Source organism: Artemia franciscana, chromosome 4 (genome assembly GCF_032884065.1).
Source record: "Artemia franciscana chromosome 4, ASM3288406v1, whole genome shotgun sequence".
Classification (NCBI taxonomy): domain Eukaryota; kingdom Metazoa; phylum Arthropoda; class Branchiopoda; order Anostraca; family Artemiidae; genus Artemia; species Artemia franciscana.
The window spans coordinates 23,732,503-23,747,417 of NC_088866.1; the positions used below are offsets into that span (position 1 = coordinate 23,732,503).

At 35.2% G+C, this 14,915-nt stretch overlaps 1 protein-coding gene across 2 annotated transcripts in view; it reads left to right on the top strand.

Annotated features, from left to right (window-relative positions):
• The first annotated feature begins 1,240 nt into the window (after positions 1-1,240).
• LOC136026175 (probable ATP-dependent RNA helicase DDX5) overlaps positions 1,241-14,915 on the top strand; it is a 30,141-nt gene continuing 16,466 nt past the window's right edge. For both annotated transcript variants that reach the window (XR_010617227.1, XM_065702498.1), the window contains exons 1-3: positions 1,241-1,378; positions 5,658-5,837; positions 12,790-12,915. Coding sequence is in view for 1 of the 2 variants with exons in the window: in XM_065702498.1 (XP_065558570.1) it covers positions 1,368-1,378; positions 5,658-5,837; positions 12,790-12,915 (317 nt within the window). In the remaining variant the exon portion in view is untranslated. The remainder of the gene's footprint in view (positions 1,379-5,657; positions 5,838-12,789; positions 12,916-14,915) is intronic.

Sequence of the window (14,915 nt, forward strand, 5' to 3'; positions counted from 1 at the left end):
TGGAGAAAAATGAGTGTTGGAGGGGGGCTAACCTCCATCCAATAATGTCGGTCACTTAAAAAGGGCATTAGAACTTTTGTTTCTGATCAAACGAGCCCTCTCCCGATCTTCTACGATTTTTGGTTCGATATGATCACTCCAGGGGAAAACAAAGAAAAAACAACAACAAATAAACACATGTCCGTGATCTTTCTTCTGACAAAGAAGACAAAATTCCACATTTTCGTACATAAAAATCTTGAGACTTCTACAGTAGGATTCCCTGGTATGTTGAATCTCATGATGTAATTTTCATTAAGATCATTTGATGTTTCGGGGTTGTGTACTTCCTTTTTCACTAATTGGGTTAATTTACTCAGGCCCGTAACTTTTTATGGGCACCATTAAGTTTAATAAATTTTAAACATTTTGAACAAAAATCAATTCATTCATTTCAATACATTCAATCAATTCATTTCTTTTGATATATCTACTGTTATCAAGACTCTGTTTTTGAGAGATTTGGTTGTTATTGAGCCGCATCACTCCTTCCTAACATATTCAACTAATAAAGAATATATTTAAGAAACACTTGAACTTAAATATGTAATACGGTAGAAACTAATGAATATGTTTGAAATATTTAACTCAAAACTGTGGAAATTGCAAATAACAGGTTTTGATTTGAGACATTTCTTTATGAAAAAAAGTTTTATAAATAGTTACATTACCAAATATGACTGCAAAACTCAAATATATCCATGTGACAAATCGTAAGAATACAAATATCCAGCTTTTTTAAAGAATTATTCCTTTAAATTCCAATAATTCCATTTAAATCGCTAATTTGTTAGACTATTGCGCGAGTTTAGATTAATGTGGAACTTATATACTAAAAACAGCACAGGTGTTTATATATATATATATATATATATATATATATATATATATATATATATATATATATATATATATATATATATATATATATATATATATATATATATATATATATATATATATATCTAATGATATCGTCAATTCAAACTTTGACTTTATTGCTCGTTTTATTTTCTTCTGGGTGTGACACAAAATAGGCTACTTGGCCAGCTATGGTTTATTCAACCGCCATCTATTAATAATAATAAAATATAAATTTTATTATTAAATTTATTTTATTATTTCAATCAAAGTATAAAATTAAAATATTATAAACATTCTTTTTCAATTTAATATAAAAATTTTTATAACACATCAAAATTGCAAATTTCATTTGCAAACTACCGGTTAACTGCCTTTTTTTCTTCACTTGACCGCCATCATCGTTGTGAAATCTCAAAAATCGATTTTTCTGTGATATTTTAGTTAAGTCTAGTCTTAAATCTATAATGGTTTCAAGGTAAGTGTGAATTTGAAACATCGACGATTTTGTTTTGGTTTAAAGTAATTTTGTAAAGGATTAAACAGTAGCGTAAGCCTATTTGAGGGACTTTCTATTTTTAAACTTTGTTCAGTTTCAATGAAGGCACTTGTAGTAGTCTGCTCAAAGAAAAGGTTTCATTTTAGTTAGGGGGCTTAGGTAAAATTCCATTTTAGTTACTTTTTGCTATCATGGAAAGGGGGTTAGGTTAGGAAAGTGATACTTTCAGGGGTGGGTCTACAGACTAAAGTATGTCCTGGGAAGATATTTTCAAGTAGGCTAATTTTCTCCTTCTAGAGGGCCTTTGATTACCTCTAAAAATTTGGGTAAATGTTTACTTTCATTCCAAGTGTGTATTACTGCATGTAGCAAGGTTCTGATGATCACACATTGTTTTCCTTGTCATCATTAGAGAAGTGCATCCATATTTTAGGTTTCTAAAATTCACCTCCAACAAGACAATAATGCACAAAGTGGGCTTGCTTACAGGTAACATTACTTATAGAGCAAATCATAGGCTACTAGACCATAAACCATGTGGGCATTGGGGTGAGGTCTGTATTCTATAGGCTATATTATTTAATAAACCCTTTTTTTAGTTTTATCACTCTTTGTTGAATAAATAGGCTATACAGACCTCACCCTGCTGCCTGTGGGGCTCATGGACTAATATGCTTTGCTTTATAGGTAATGTTACCTATAAACTAGCCCACTTTATGCATTTTTAGTTTGCCCCATGGAGGAGGAGGGTCAATAAGAAATGGATTCACTTCTCTAACAATGACAAAGAAACAATATGTGATTATCAGAATCTTGCTAGGCCCTATGTGGAGTAATATGCACTTTAGAGCACTTGGAACAAAAGTGAACATTTACCAAAATCTGTTATAAAAGCAAAATCCTGCAAAATTGATCATCTGCTTAAATGAAGTAGGCTACAACAAAACTGTTTTCAACTTCCCAACTTTCCTTAATTCCAATTTTATGAGGTTTCAAACACCCACAAGTACATTTCCTAGATTTTGAAAAAAATTATTGATAGGCCCATCAAGCCATAGCCAATTGGGGATAAAGCCAAGACAGATATTCTGAGTGAGAGTCAAAGCTGGCATAAGCCTTTCAGGATTGTATAAAAATGATAGGCCTAATTTTCAGTTGTGGATGTATAGTCTATCATCCATCACAGGGCAGAACTAAGGTAGATAGGTTAGTCATAGAACTAAGGGATGACTGAAATTTTTGGGTTGACTTGTAACAGACAATTTGTACAAAATGGGGGACTGAATTTGCTTGGACTTACTGGTGAATAAGTGACCTAAGCCTAATAGGCTTGCTTATATTAGAGTTTTAGACAGACTACCATGTTTTAGGATTGACACATGACCAACAAGTCCCCTAGAGTTGAAGGCAAATGGGGAGATCTATAGATGGTAAAATTCTAGTTGATTGACTTCTTGCTATCTCAGAAGTGGGTTAAGTTAGGAAAATGAAACTTTGAGGGATGGGTCTACAGGCTAAAGTATGTCTTGGGAAGGTATTTTGAAGTACTTACCTCTACTCCTTCCCCCTCTAGAGGGCCCTGACCTTCAATGACCTTCAAAAATATGTGTTATAAAAGTGAAACCTTGCAAAGTAGATCTTCTGCTTGAATAGAGTACAGCAAAATTGTTGTCAGCTTCACAACTTTGCTCAATCCCAATTTATGAAGATTTGTAAATACATTTCCTAAATTTTGAGAAAAAAACATTGATATGACTCAGAATTCTACTCAAATAACAGGAATTGCATTTTCAGAACTAAAGGCAGAGAAAAAGCAGTTGGTAACTGAAAATTCAGGTAAAATGTGGTTTTGGGTAAAATTCTAGTTAATTGACTTGCTATCTCAGAAAGGGTTTAGGTTAGGAAAATGAAACTTTCAGGGATGGGTCTACAGGCTAAAGTATGTCCCAGGAAGGTATTTTAAAGTACCCACCTCCACTCTTTCTCCCTCTATTTGGTCCTCAAATTTGCCTACATGACAGGTTTATACCTTAGTTTTACATTTTTTTACATTAATTTTCAGTTACTAGTTGCTTTTTCTCTGCCTTTAGTTCAAAAAATTTAATTCCTGTTATTTGAGTAGAATTTTGGGCCATATCAATGTTTTTTTTCAAAATTTAGGAAATGTGTTTCCATATCTTTAAAACCTTATAAAATAGAATTGAGCAAGTTATGAAGCTGAAAACCATTTTGTTGTACTTCAATTAAGCAGAAGATCTATTTTGCAAGGTTTCACTTTTATAACACATATTTTTAAAGGTCATCAAAGGTTAGGGCCCTCTAGAGAGAGAAGGAGGGAAGGTAGTTGCTTCAAAATACTTTTCTGGGACATACTTTAGTCTGTAGATTCATCCCTGAAAGTTTCATTTTCCTAACCTAAACCCCTTCTGAGATAGCAAGAAGTCAATTAACTAGAATTTTACCATTGTTTTGTCAAAATTTCAATAGGCATAGACCTGTCATGTAGGCAAATTTCAGGGCCCAATAGAGGGAAAAGGAGTGGAGGTGGGTACTTCAAAATACCCTCCTGAGATATACTTTAGCCTGTAGACCCATCTGTGAAAGTTCCATTTTCCTAACCTAACCCCTTTCTGAGATAGCAAGAAGTCACTCAACTAGAATTTTACACCCCTATAGTTTTTTAAGTGTTTTGGTAAATAGCATGGGTAAATGGTGGGAGTAGTGATGACTCTTAATCAACAAATACTTGTGTGCTTTTGGAGAGACATGCCTGCCTTGCCAATATGGTTTGGGGCCACAAGCCACAAATCAGCTTATAATGGGCATTGAGGAGAAATACCTGATCTAAATTCATCTTCACAAAACTGTGTTGGATGGGTCACTAGATTTGGTGCACACCAAACAGGAAAAAATCAGCAGCTGTTGAAAGTCCTCAGATACTTCTATGCAGAAATAGAGGCATTTGTTGATAACTGCACTTTGAAGATGTAAAGGAAAAAAAGCCAGAAAAAAACAGTAAAAGACAAGTAATTAGGAATTTTGCAGTCATTTGATGATTTTCTAGTCATTAATCAAAGTTGTTATTTGTGCATCTTTTGAATTTTGCACTTTGATAGTTGAAAAATCAGGAGAAAAAAAGAAACTTGAGAAGATCAATATGGAAAGAAAAGGGTTCAGATCATTTTGATATTACCCATGTCTTTCCAGAAGAAGATGGTGCTGCATTGTCAACTGTCCTGGTTTCAGATTTATGAAAGATTTGCTGGAAAATCAAGTATGATACTGATTGTCATCTGTATGGTAAAGAATGGCTATACTAGGTCCCTTTTTCTGATGAAAGAAGTCCCTATTTTGGACTCTTGAACCTATATCAGCCCTGTGATGTTGTCACTTTCCAATTTGGGGCATGTGTGAGGTAGAGAGCTTCCAGTCTACTGAGAAATGCCAGATTGAGGAGGTTTGGTTGCTGTCCATCCCTGAAATGCTATGATTAGTGTACAATCTGACAGCTGGGTATTGTGAATATTTGACTATATAGTCTGATCAACTGAATTGATGGATTCCATAATCCATGTTAGGTCTGCCATGTGTGTTCACCCAGTTGCATATTGGAATGTGTTTTCCATATTATTCAATGTCTATTCAGGTATTTAATATGCACCAGTTTCAGTAAAAGGGGCTAAACAAAAAGGAAAATCTTCAGAACCCAATGTTAAATTTATTGAATTTGCTTGTAGCCAGACTTGTAATAAGTTACTGTGTTTATTAGTTACTTGGTAGAGATCTGGTAGATGTCAATGATGTTATTCTTGTGAATTATTTCTAGGTTTAATAAATATTCCAACTATTTCTGTTTATAGAGGAAACTTGCTGAGTTTATCAACTATAGCTGCATAAGCCAAGGTTGGGGGGGGGGGTTCAGGGTCAGGTCAGCCATTTAAACTAAATTATTGCACCTTAATATATGAATAATCTCCTGAAATATTACTCTTGGTTCATTTCCTGGCAGCTTGATATTAAGTAGCTCACTTGTCTCAGGCTTTATTTTTAGTCTTAAAAGATATTTCTTTTTTTTTGCTGACTGCAAAACTATTGCAGCCAAAGACAAGGTGTTGTAAAGCCTTGGGGACTGAAGAACTAAATCTACAATTTGAGTGCCCCTTTTTTTCAGTTGTTAGTAAAATACTACTTGTTAATGATTTAGCTTTTATTTTAAGAATCTGTCATAGCAAAACATACATACTTGCTTCTTTTTTAGTTATGCTGGAAACAGAGGTAATGGTGGATACAGAGGGTCCTCTCAAAACAATTACAATGATAGGAATAGTAGTTATGGCAAATTTGAACAATCAACTATGAAGAAGCCAAATTGGGACATGAGCCAGCTTGAACCCTTTGAAAAGAATTTCTATGTTCCTCACCCTGCTGTTGGAAATAGGTATGTTTTTATTTTATTTTTTGTTGATTTTTAAGTATATCATGTATAATGTATATTTTAAAGAAACTATATGGATTGGAACATGTTGATATGGTACAACATTTTAGGGGCTGCCCTTCCCTGAACTTCAAAAAGAAAATTCTGTTCTACTTATTTGAAAAATAAAACTAAATTCATGCTTTCTGATGATGCAAGTTTCATCAAAACTTTGCATTTATCACTGGCACAAAACAGGGGACATAAATGATTTTTCTAAGATTCCCAGGAAAGTAGTTGTTGGCTTTAGTTTTCTGTTGCTTATTCAGGTCTCTTACCCAGTCTATAAATTATGGCAAGTCTGCCAATTAATTCTTGAATATTTGGCCACTTAAATTTAAAACGGTTATAGTGGATGACATAGGGTGCAAAAGCAAATTGATTGTGTCTAGACACTCGGACCAGTGAATCCCGAGCAGGCAAAAATGAGTACTTTATTAACTGGCATGATAAAACTGAATGTTTACCAGACCAAATGTCTGGTAAACATTAACTGGCATAGCAAAAAAAAAAATTAAGCCCTGATTTGATGACATACCTACAACTACTCAATTTAATTTCAGAATCAACAGACTCAGTATATTCCGCATGTATTCTCTGATATTCCCCGATTGAATATTTGTAATAAGGGATAATATTTTCCAATTGAATATTTGTAAATGTTTTATTATTCCATAAAATATCATTATCTTATCAAACAAATGTAACTTGACAGTTTGTTGCATCAATTACCCAATGAGAGCATGTTTCCACATAGGATGGACTTTAAATGGCTGTGAACTAAGATGTACTGAGTCCAATGTCTTTTGAAAATAAGTAAATAGTAGTCTCTTATGGGATTAAATTAAAGAAAAGGTTTTGTCATTTGAAAGTGAAAAGTAATATTAATACTCAAAACAAATAGAAAATTATTGCATGTGGCTGCTTTCTCCTTAACCTCCTGCTCTTTGCAAAGAGTTTTATTGTGTAAATGCTCCTCATTCTAGTTCAGCAGCTCTTGTGTTTGAGCAGTCGTTCTTGAAGAATTGGGACAAAATTCAAACTTTTAGTAGCAGTGAGGGGTTGGTGGGGGGGGGGGGTTCCCACCTCATATTCAGAAAAAAACTTCTTTTTGTTTTGAATTCTAATGTTGCAATTTAATTTTAGCTGGAAAAACTTGTTTAATTTAATTTCTAGTTTTATTTAATTTCTTTTCATTTTTCAAATCTGGCCCAGGCCTAATCACAATATCAATAATTGGAATTAAATGGTGGACTGTAATTCAATTTTTGGGCAATATATGATTATTTAGAAAAAAAAATTAAACAGTAATTCTGTCAAAGAAGTTCCTAATAATATTTTAACTAGCAGATTTTGTGTGGTCGTAAATTCTGCATTTTTTTATCTTTTGTAGAGATGAAGCTATCATGACCTTTATAATAGGGTTCTTTGATGTTTGAATATACTGTGCATAAATTTGAAAAGAAAAATATTGGTATTTAAAATCGATGGACACAAAGCTCCTGGTAGTAATGGCACTTTCACCCCCCCCCCCTTCGGAATTTATAATAAGAGGATATATAGAAAAATTTGTGTAACAAGAGGGAATGGATATTCGTTTTTTACCCATAGGTTTCATTAGGTCTTTAGCTGAGCTTAAATTTGTAAAGTACCAGATATTGTACTTATGCATCTGGAGGCAGCTATGTTAGAGTTTTTGGAGAATTGATTCACCAAAAGATTTTTATTTGGGTTGTGTTTCTGTGAGTTGGGATGGGGGGTTGCTCGTGATTTGACAAATTTCCATGAAAATTCTGAATTTTCAGATGTCAGATGATACGAAAATGTCTTGTCCTACTGATCAGGCATTACTGGGTACAAGAAACCTTCAAAACGTGTCAAAAATTTGTATATGTATTTGATTCTTTATTCTCATGATTCATAAAAAAAAAAAAATTAGGGGGGGGGGCATATCATATCTATGTGTAGGGAGAAAAGATGGGAAATCTTCACCTTCATTAAGGAAATAAGGATATTAAAAATTGTTTTGTGAGCCTTGGCGTTTGCTGATTGTTGCAAAAACAAGCACCAATTAGAAAATTTTCCTGGATGATTAGCCATTATCGTGAGCTGTTGTTAATTTCTAGTTTTGATACTAAGATTTGACTGGGAATACAGGGAATTTCTCACCTTTGTTGTTGGTTGGCTTGCAATTCAAGGTGGGTGGTACCCCAGGAAGCTCCAAAAGTTGCCAAATAGCTCAATTTATGAGCTGATGTAATTGATAAGCCTTTATGTATCAGCTGATTTGAGCTGATTTTTAGTTGTTTCAGAGTAAACCTGCTAAACAGATTTTGGGAACTGTCCTTTCCTTGACTTTAAAATGAAAAATCTGCTCCATTTAGTAAAAAAATCAATTATGTTTTTGGTTGATATTAAATAAAACAAAGCTAAGAGTTCATATGGCACTTGTGACGAGGCGAGAAGAGCTAAGAGCCAAGAGATCATATGGTATGAGCTCTAACAAAATTCTATGAATCAATAGATTGATTTAGAAAGGAAAATAAGAGGCTTAATGCCGGTCAGGATTTAAAATAAGAGCTCTGAGTCACGATGTCCTTCTAAATATCAAAATTCATTAGGATCCAATCACCCACTCGTTATAAACCTCTAAAAGTTATAAATACCTATTTTTTCTAATTTTTCCTCTCCCTTTAGCCCCCCAGATGGTCGAATCTGGGAAAACGACTTTATCAAGTCAAATTGTGCAGCTCCCTGACACTCCTACCAATTTTCATCGTCCTAGCACGTCCAGAAGCACCAAACTCGCCAAATCACTGAACCCCTCCCCCCAACTGCCCCAAAGAGACCGAATCCAGTACGATTCTGTCAATCACGTATCAAGGACATTTGTCTATTCTATCCACCAAGCTTCATCCCGATTCCTCCACTCCAAGTGTTTTTCCAAGATTTCCCCCTCCAACTCCCCCCAATGTCAAAAGATCTGGTCGGAATTTGAAATAAGAGCTCTGAGACATGAATTCTTTCTAAAAATCAAATTTCATTAAGATCCGATCATCTTTTCGTAAGATAAAAATACCCCAATTTCCACGTTTTCCAAAAATTCCGGTTTTCCCCCCGAACTCCCCCCAATGTCACAGGATCTGGTCGGAATTTAAAATTAGAACTTTGAAGCACAATATCCTTCTAAATATCAAATTTCATTAAGATCTGGTCACCCTTTCGCAAGTTACAAATACCTCAATTTTCAAAATTACCCGCCTTCCCCCCCAATTCCACCAAAGAGAGCAGATCCGGTCCGGTTATCTCAGTCACGTATCTTAGACAGGTTTCTATTCTTCCCATCCAATTTCATCCTGATCTCACCGCTTTTAAGTATTTTCTAAGATTTCCGGTCCCCCCAACTGCCCCCCCCCCCCAATTACGCTTGATCCGGTTGAGATTTAAAATAAGAGGTCTGAGTTACGAGGTCCTTCTAAATATGAAGTTTCATGAAGATCCGATCACTCCTTCGTAAGTTAAAAATACGTCATTTTTTCTTTTCAGAATTAACCCCCCCCCCAGTAGAGCGGATCCGTAGAAATTATGTAAATCATGTATGTAAGACTTCTGATTATTTTCCCCACCAATTTCCATCCCGATCCCTCCAATCTAAGCGTTTTCCATGATTTTAGGTTCCCCCACCCCAAACTTCCCCCAATGTCACCAGATCTGGTCAGGATTTAAAATAATTGCTTTGAGACACGATATCTTTTCTAAATATCAAATTTCGTTGAGATCCGATCACCCGTTCGTAAGTTAAAAATACCTCATTTTTTCTAATTTTTCAGAATTAACCCCTCCCCCAACTACCCCAAAGAGAGCGGATCCGTTCCGTTTATGTCAATCATGTATCCAGGACTTGTGCTTATTTTTCCCACCAAGTTTCATCCCGATCCCCCCACTCTAAGTGTTTTCCAAGTTTTAGGTTCCCCTCTCCCAACTCCCCCCCAATGTCACCAGCTCCGGTCGGGTTTAAAATAAGAGCTCTGAGCCACGATATCCTTCTAAATATCAAATTTCATTGAGATCCGATCACTCGTTCGTAAGTTTAAAATACCTCATTTTTTCGAATTTTTTAGAAATACCCCCCCCCCCAACTACCCCAAAGAGAGCGGATCCGTTCCGTTTATATCAATCATGTATATAGGACTTGTGTTTATTTTTCCCACCAAGTTTCATCACGATCCCTCCACTCTAAGTGTTTTCCAAGTTTTAGGCTTCCCCCTCCCAACTCCCCCCCAGATCCGGCCAAGCTTTAAAATAAGAGCTCTAAGACACGATATCCTTCTAAACATCAAATTTCATTGAGATCCGATCACCTTTTCGTAAGTTAAAAATACCTCATTTTTCCTAATTTTTCAGAATTACCCCCCCCCCCCCCCCCAACTACCCCAAAGAGAGCGGATCCGTTCCGATTATGTCAATCATGTATCTGGGACTTGTGCTTATTTTTCCCATCAAGTTGCATCCCGATCCCTCCACTTTAAGTGTTTTCCAAGATTTTAGGTCTCCCACCCTCCAACTCCCCCAATGTCATCAGATCCGGTCGGGATTTAAAATAGGAGCTCCGAGACACAGTATCATTCCAAACATCAAATTCCCATCACCCGCTCATAAGTTAAAAACACTTAATTTTTTCTGTTTTTTACGATTTAACTGGCCCCCCACTCCTCCCCAGATGGTCAAATTGGGAAAACGACTATTTCTAATTTAAGCTGGTCATGTCCCTGATACGCCTGCCAATTTTCATCGTCCTAGCTTACCTAGAAGTGCCTAAAGTAGCAAAACCGGGACCGGCAGACAGACCAACAGAATTGGCGATTGCTATATGTCACTTGGTTAATACCAAGTGCCATAACTAGTTTTTTTTTTAACTGAAAGTAAGAAGCAACATTAAAACTTAAAACGAACAGAAATTACTCCATATATGAAAGGGACTGTTCCTTCCTCAACACCTCGCTCTTTACGCTAAAGTTTGACTCTCTCAACTCTACTTTTCAAAACAGTAAAACGGTTTAGCGTAAAGAGCGGGGCGTTGATGAGGGATCAGCCCCTTTCATAGACGGAGTAATTTCTGTTCGTTTGAAGTTTTAATGTCGCTCCTTGCTTTCAGTTAAAGAAAAACTAGTTTTCTATTTATTTTCCGAAAGTTTTTGAATTAATGCATGTTTTGATTTTCGCTTTCTGCACATGAATAATTAAAACGAAATTTGGACGTTAATTTATTTTTTTGCTAAATGGCTTTCTCATACTTTTGATCGGGGGATTTTGATAAAAAGGAGCGGGGGAGTAGGCCTAGTTACCCTCCAATTATTTGGTTACTTAAAAAGGCAACTAAAACTTATGAACGTATTTATTAATAAAAATTTACGTAACTTACGAAAATAACTTACGTAACAAAATTCTAACTTCTAACCTGCGCCCCCTTCATGGAAAGTCTCTTTCCCCTTCAAAAATTCCTCCACGGAAATTTTCCCCTGCATAATCCCCTACCCTCAACCCCCCCCCCCTCCAACCAAAAAAATCCGCCCCTGAAAGTGTCTGTACATTTCCCAATAACTGTTGCTATGTGTAAACACTGGTCAAAGTTTGTAACTTGCAGCCCCCCCCCTGGGGACTGTGGGGAGTAAGTCGTCCCCAAAGACATATTTATTTTTTATTTTTTGACTGTTGAACAAAATAGCTATGTCAGAATTTTGATCCGGTGGCTTTGAGAAAACAATGAGCGTGGGAGGGGGCCTTAGTGCCCTCCAATTTTTTGGTCGCTTAAAAAGGGCACTTGAACTTTTAATTTCCGTTAGATTGAGCCCTCTTGTGACATTCTAGGACCACTGGGTCGATATGATCACCCCTGGGAAAAACAAAACACAAAAAAAATAAACACGCATCTGTGAGCTGTCTTATGGCAAAAAATACAAAATTCCACATTTTTGTAGATATGAGCATTTTGTAGAAACTTCTAAATTATAGTTCTCTGATACGCTGAATATGATGGTGTGATTTTCGTTAAGATTCTAGGACTTTTAAGGGGTGTTTTCCCCTATTTTCTATAAATAGGCAAATTTTCCAGGATTGTAACTTTTGATGGGTAAGATTAGACTTGATGAAACTTGTATATTTAAAATCAGCATTAAAATGCAATTATTGTAATCTAAGTATTGGTATCAAAATTCCGTTTTTTAGCGTTTCGGCTACTATTGAGCCGGGTCGCTCCTTATTACGGTTTGTTACCATGAACTGTTGGACAAGTTTCATTAAAGCTGTATACCAGGATTAACCTAAGAAGTTAATTGTTTTTCTAAGGTTTCTAGCAAAGTAGGTGTCGGTTTTTAGTTTTCTGTCATCTATTCGGATTTCTAAGCATTTAATGAATGAGATAACATGTTACTTTAAGGTAGCATATCCCCTTAAAATGTTTGCAAAAGACTCTTATTAATAATACAGCTCATCATTCTGTGCTAGGGTAAAGGTAATAAAATTAATAGTTGCCAAATATCATTTCCTTTGTAGATTTATCACGTGCATAAGTGCCAGATAACACGCAAAAGTAATTTTAATACTAAAAAGATTAAATAATCCAACAGAACAGGAATAATTATTTATGTGAAAAAATTTTATTAGTTTACCTATCACACGCTGCCGTGATTTCAAAAGAGAGCAAAATCCTCCACTCCTACGGAAATTTTCACCTGCGTATTAATAGTTAATAATCCACAACAGCTGTGGAATAGGAAGTGTTACAAGTCACATTTGTGTAATTGGCCGTGATGAGAAGAGATTGTAAATTTTGAAATAATTTGTGGCTTTTTTAATTCATTTGTATAAAATTCATTGTATTATATTACATTTCTGTAATTAGTGATATTTCTTGTAGATCTCATATGGAAGTAGAAAACTACCGTGCTTCAAAGGAGATATCCGTTCATGGAGATGACATACCAAAGCCAATTGCATCTTTTGAAGAAGCTAATTTCCCAGATTATGTGCAATCTCAGTTGATGTGAGTTGAATTCACTTCCTTTTTTACTGTTATGGAAACAATTAAGTCTTTAGAATGAGCAAAACCTAAAAACAAGTTTAAATTCAACTTCATAACAAATCTAAACCTGTTTAAAGCCAATACAGTTCTATCCTTTGAAGAATCTAATGTGTAATATCAATGTGTTGGATCCACTTCTGTTTTCTACTGTAATAGTTGTAATTAATAGAATATGAGTGAAAGCAAATAAAAATTTCTAATCTAATTTTATATATATATATATATATATATATATATATATATATATATATATATATATATATATATATATATATATATATATATATATATATATATATATATATATATATATATATATATATATATATATATATATATATATATATATATATATATATATATATATATATACTGTTCATGTAATAAAAATAAATCCAGTTCTGTCCTATGCAGAAGCTGGTTTCCTGGAATGTGTCAAATCTCCATGATTTGACCTGTATTCTCACCATATTTTCTGATTTGTTTTGGTTGAGACTAATACTTCATAAAAACGAAACTCTTGAGGAATATTGAGACAATATATGGGGAGGTATATTTCAGGCCCAACCTGTCATATATTTCTTCTTTATGCAAGTACGAATTCCAGCTAGCATTATTTAAATCCAATAACCAGTGTTTTTAGGGCTCACCTACATAAATGCACTGGGGTACTACAGACAGGGATACTCTTACTATACTGCCGTATCTCTTCTCTAGTACTCGGTATTCTAGCATCATTAGGGATACTCTCAGGGGCACTACAGGAAGGCTCTCACTACTACCCCTGGCCTTGATTTTTTTTTTTTTGTATTTCTATTTTGCCATTGTTCCTGGTCTTGTTTTAACGCTGTTCACTGTCTGTTTACTTTTTGTGTGTTCGTCATTTTTAGTAATGCCATTTCTCACATACATGACTTAAATATTGTATTGTTTTCGAACATTGATTTCTTGTTCGTTGTGTATATCCAGCAGTGTGTCCAAGATTAAAAGAACAACCTTGTAGCTCTACCATTCTGTGGGGATCTTGGGATAAATCTCGCTCTAAAAGGACCGTTCTACTGTTCAACCTATTGTTCTACCATTCAATGGTTGCTTTATTTTTGCTTGTTTTAAACGTTTTACTAGATATATCAAGGGAGAAGTTCTCCCCCTTGCACTCCAGTTACAGCGCGAGTGTCTGGTGCCCTTTTTAAGAGTAACAAGAGACTGGAGGGCAAGCAGCCCTCCTCAAGTCTATTCATTTTCCATGCACATCCAGTCAAAATTTTGAGGCTGCCATTTTGTTCAGTATAGTAGAATGGTCCAGCAACTATGTCTTTAGGGATGTTAGGCTTGTTGGGATATAGGAAAATAAGAAATATTACCATTTAAACCTGAATGAAAACAAAGCTTCTTGTAACACTTTCACTTTTCCCTCTCCACATCTGAGGATTTTCCTGGTGCTACTTACGATCCCCCCCTCCACTTCTCCACCTTTGTGCTGGTAGTACTGTGAATGTTAGCTTTCATTCCCAAATGTAATCCCCCTCGTCCAGATATTTTCTATTAATACCTAAAGGGTTCACCGAGGGATAGAAAATTTGGGTATGAAAGTGTATTTGACCATACTGAGACTACTTACTTGACTAGCTTGATTTCATATCCTTTGCGTTTCACAAGACATAAATTTCATCAAAGATTAGGTGGATTACTATTTGAAAAAGTCTAAATTATTTGTGGGATAAGGCACACCTGCTAATTTAAGAAAATGCAGGATAGGCAAGGATAAGTGACCTCATATGTAAACATAGAATTCAATCCTTTCGAAGATGTGAAAATTGAAAATAAAGGCCAAGAACAAGAAGTTCCAGTAATAATGAAATGGTACCACACCTTCAGGGATCTGTAAATAAGCTGCGTTCACATTGTTGTTGCACGTGTTTCATACACTTGCTCATTGTTTTGATTCAGCCAGTTGTCCA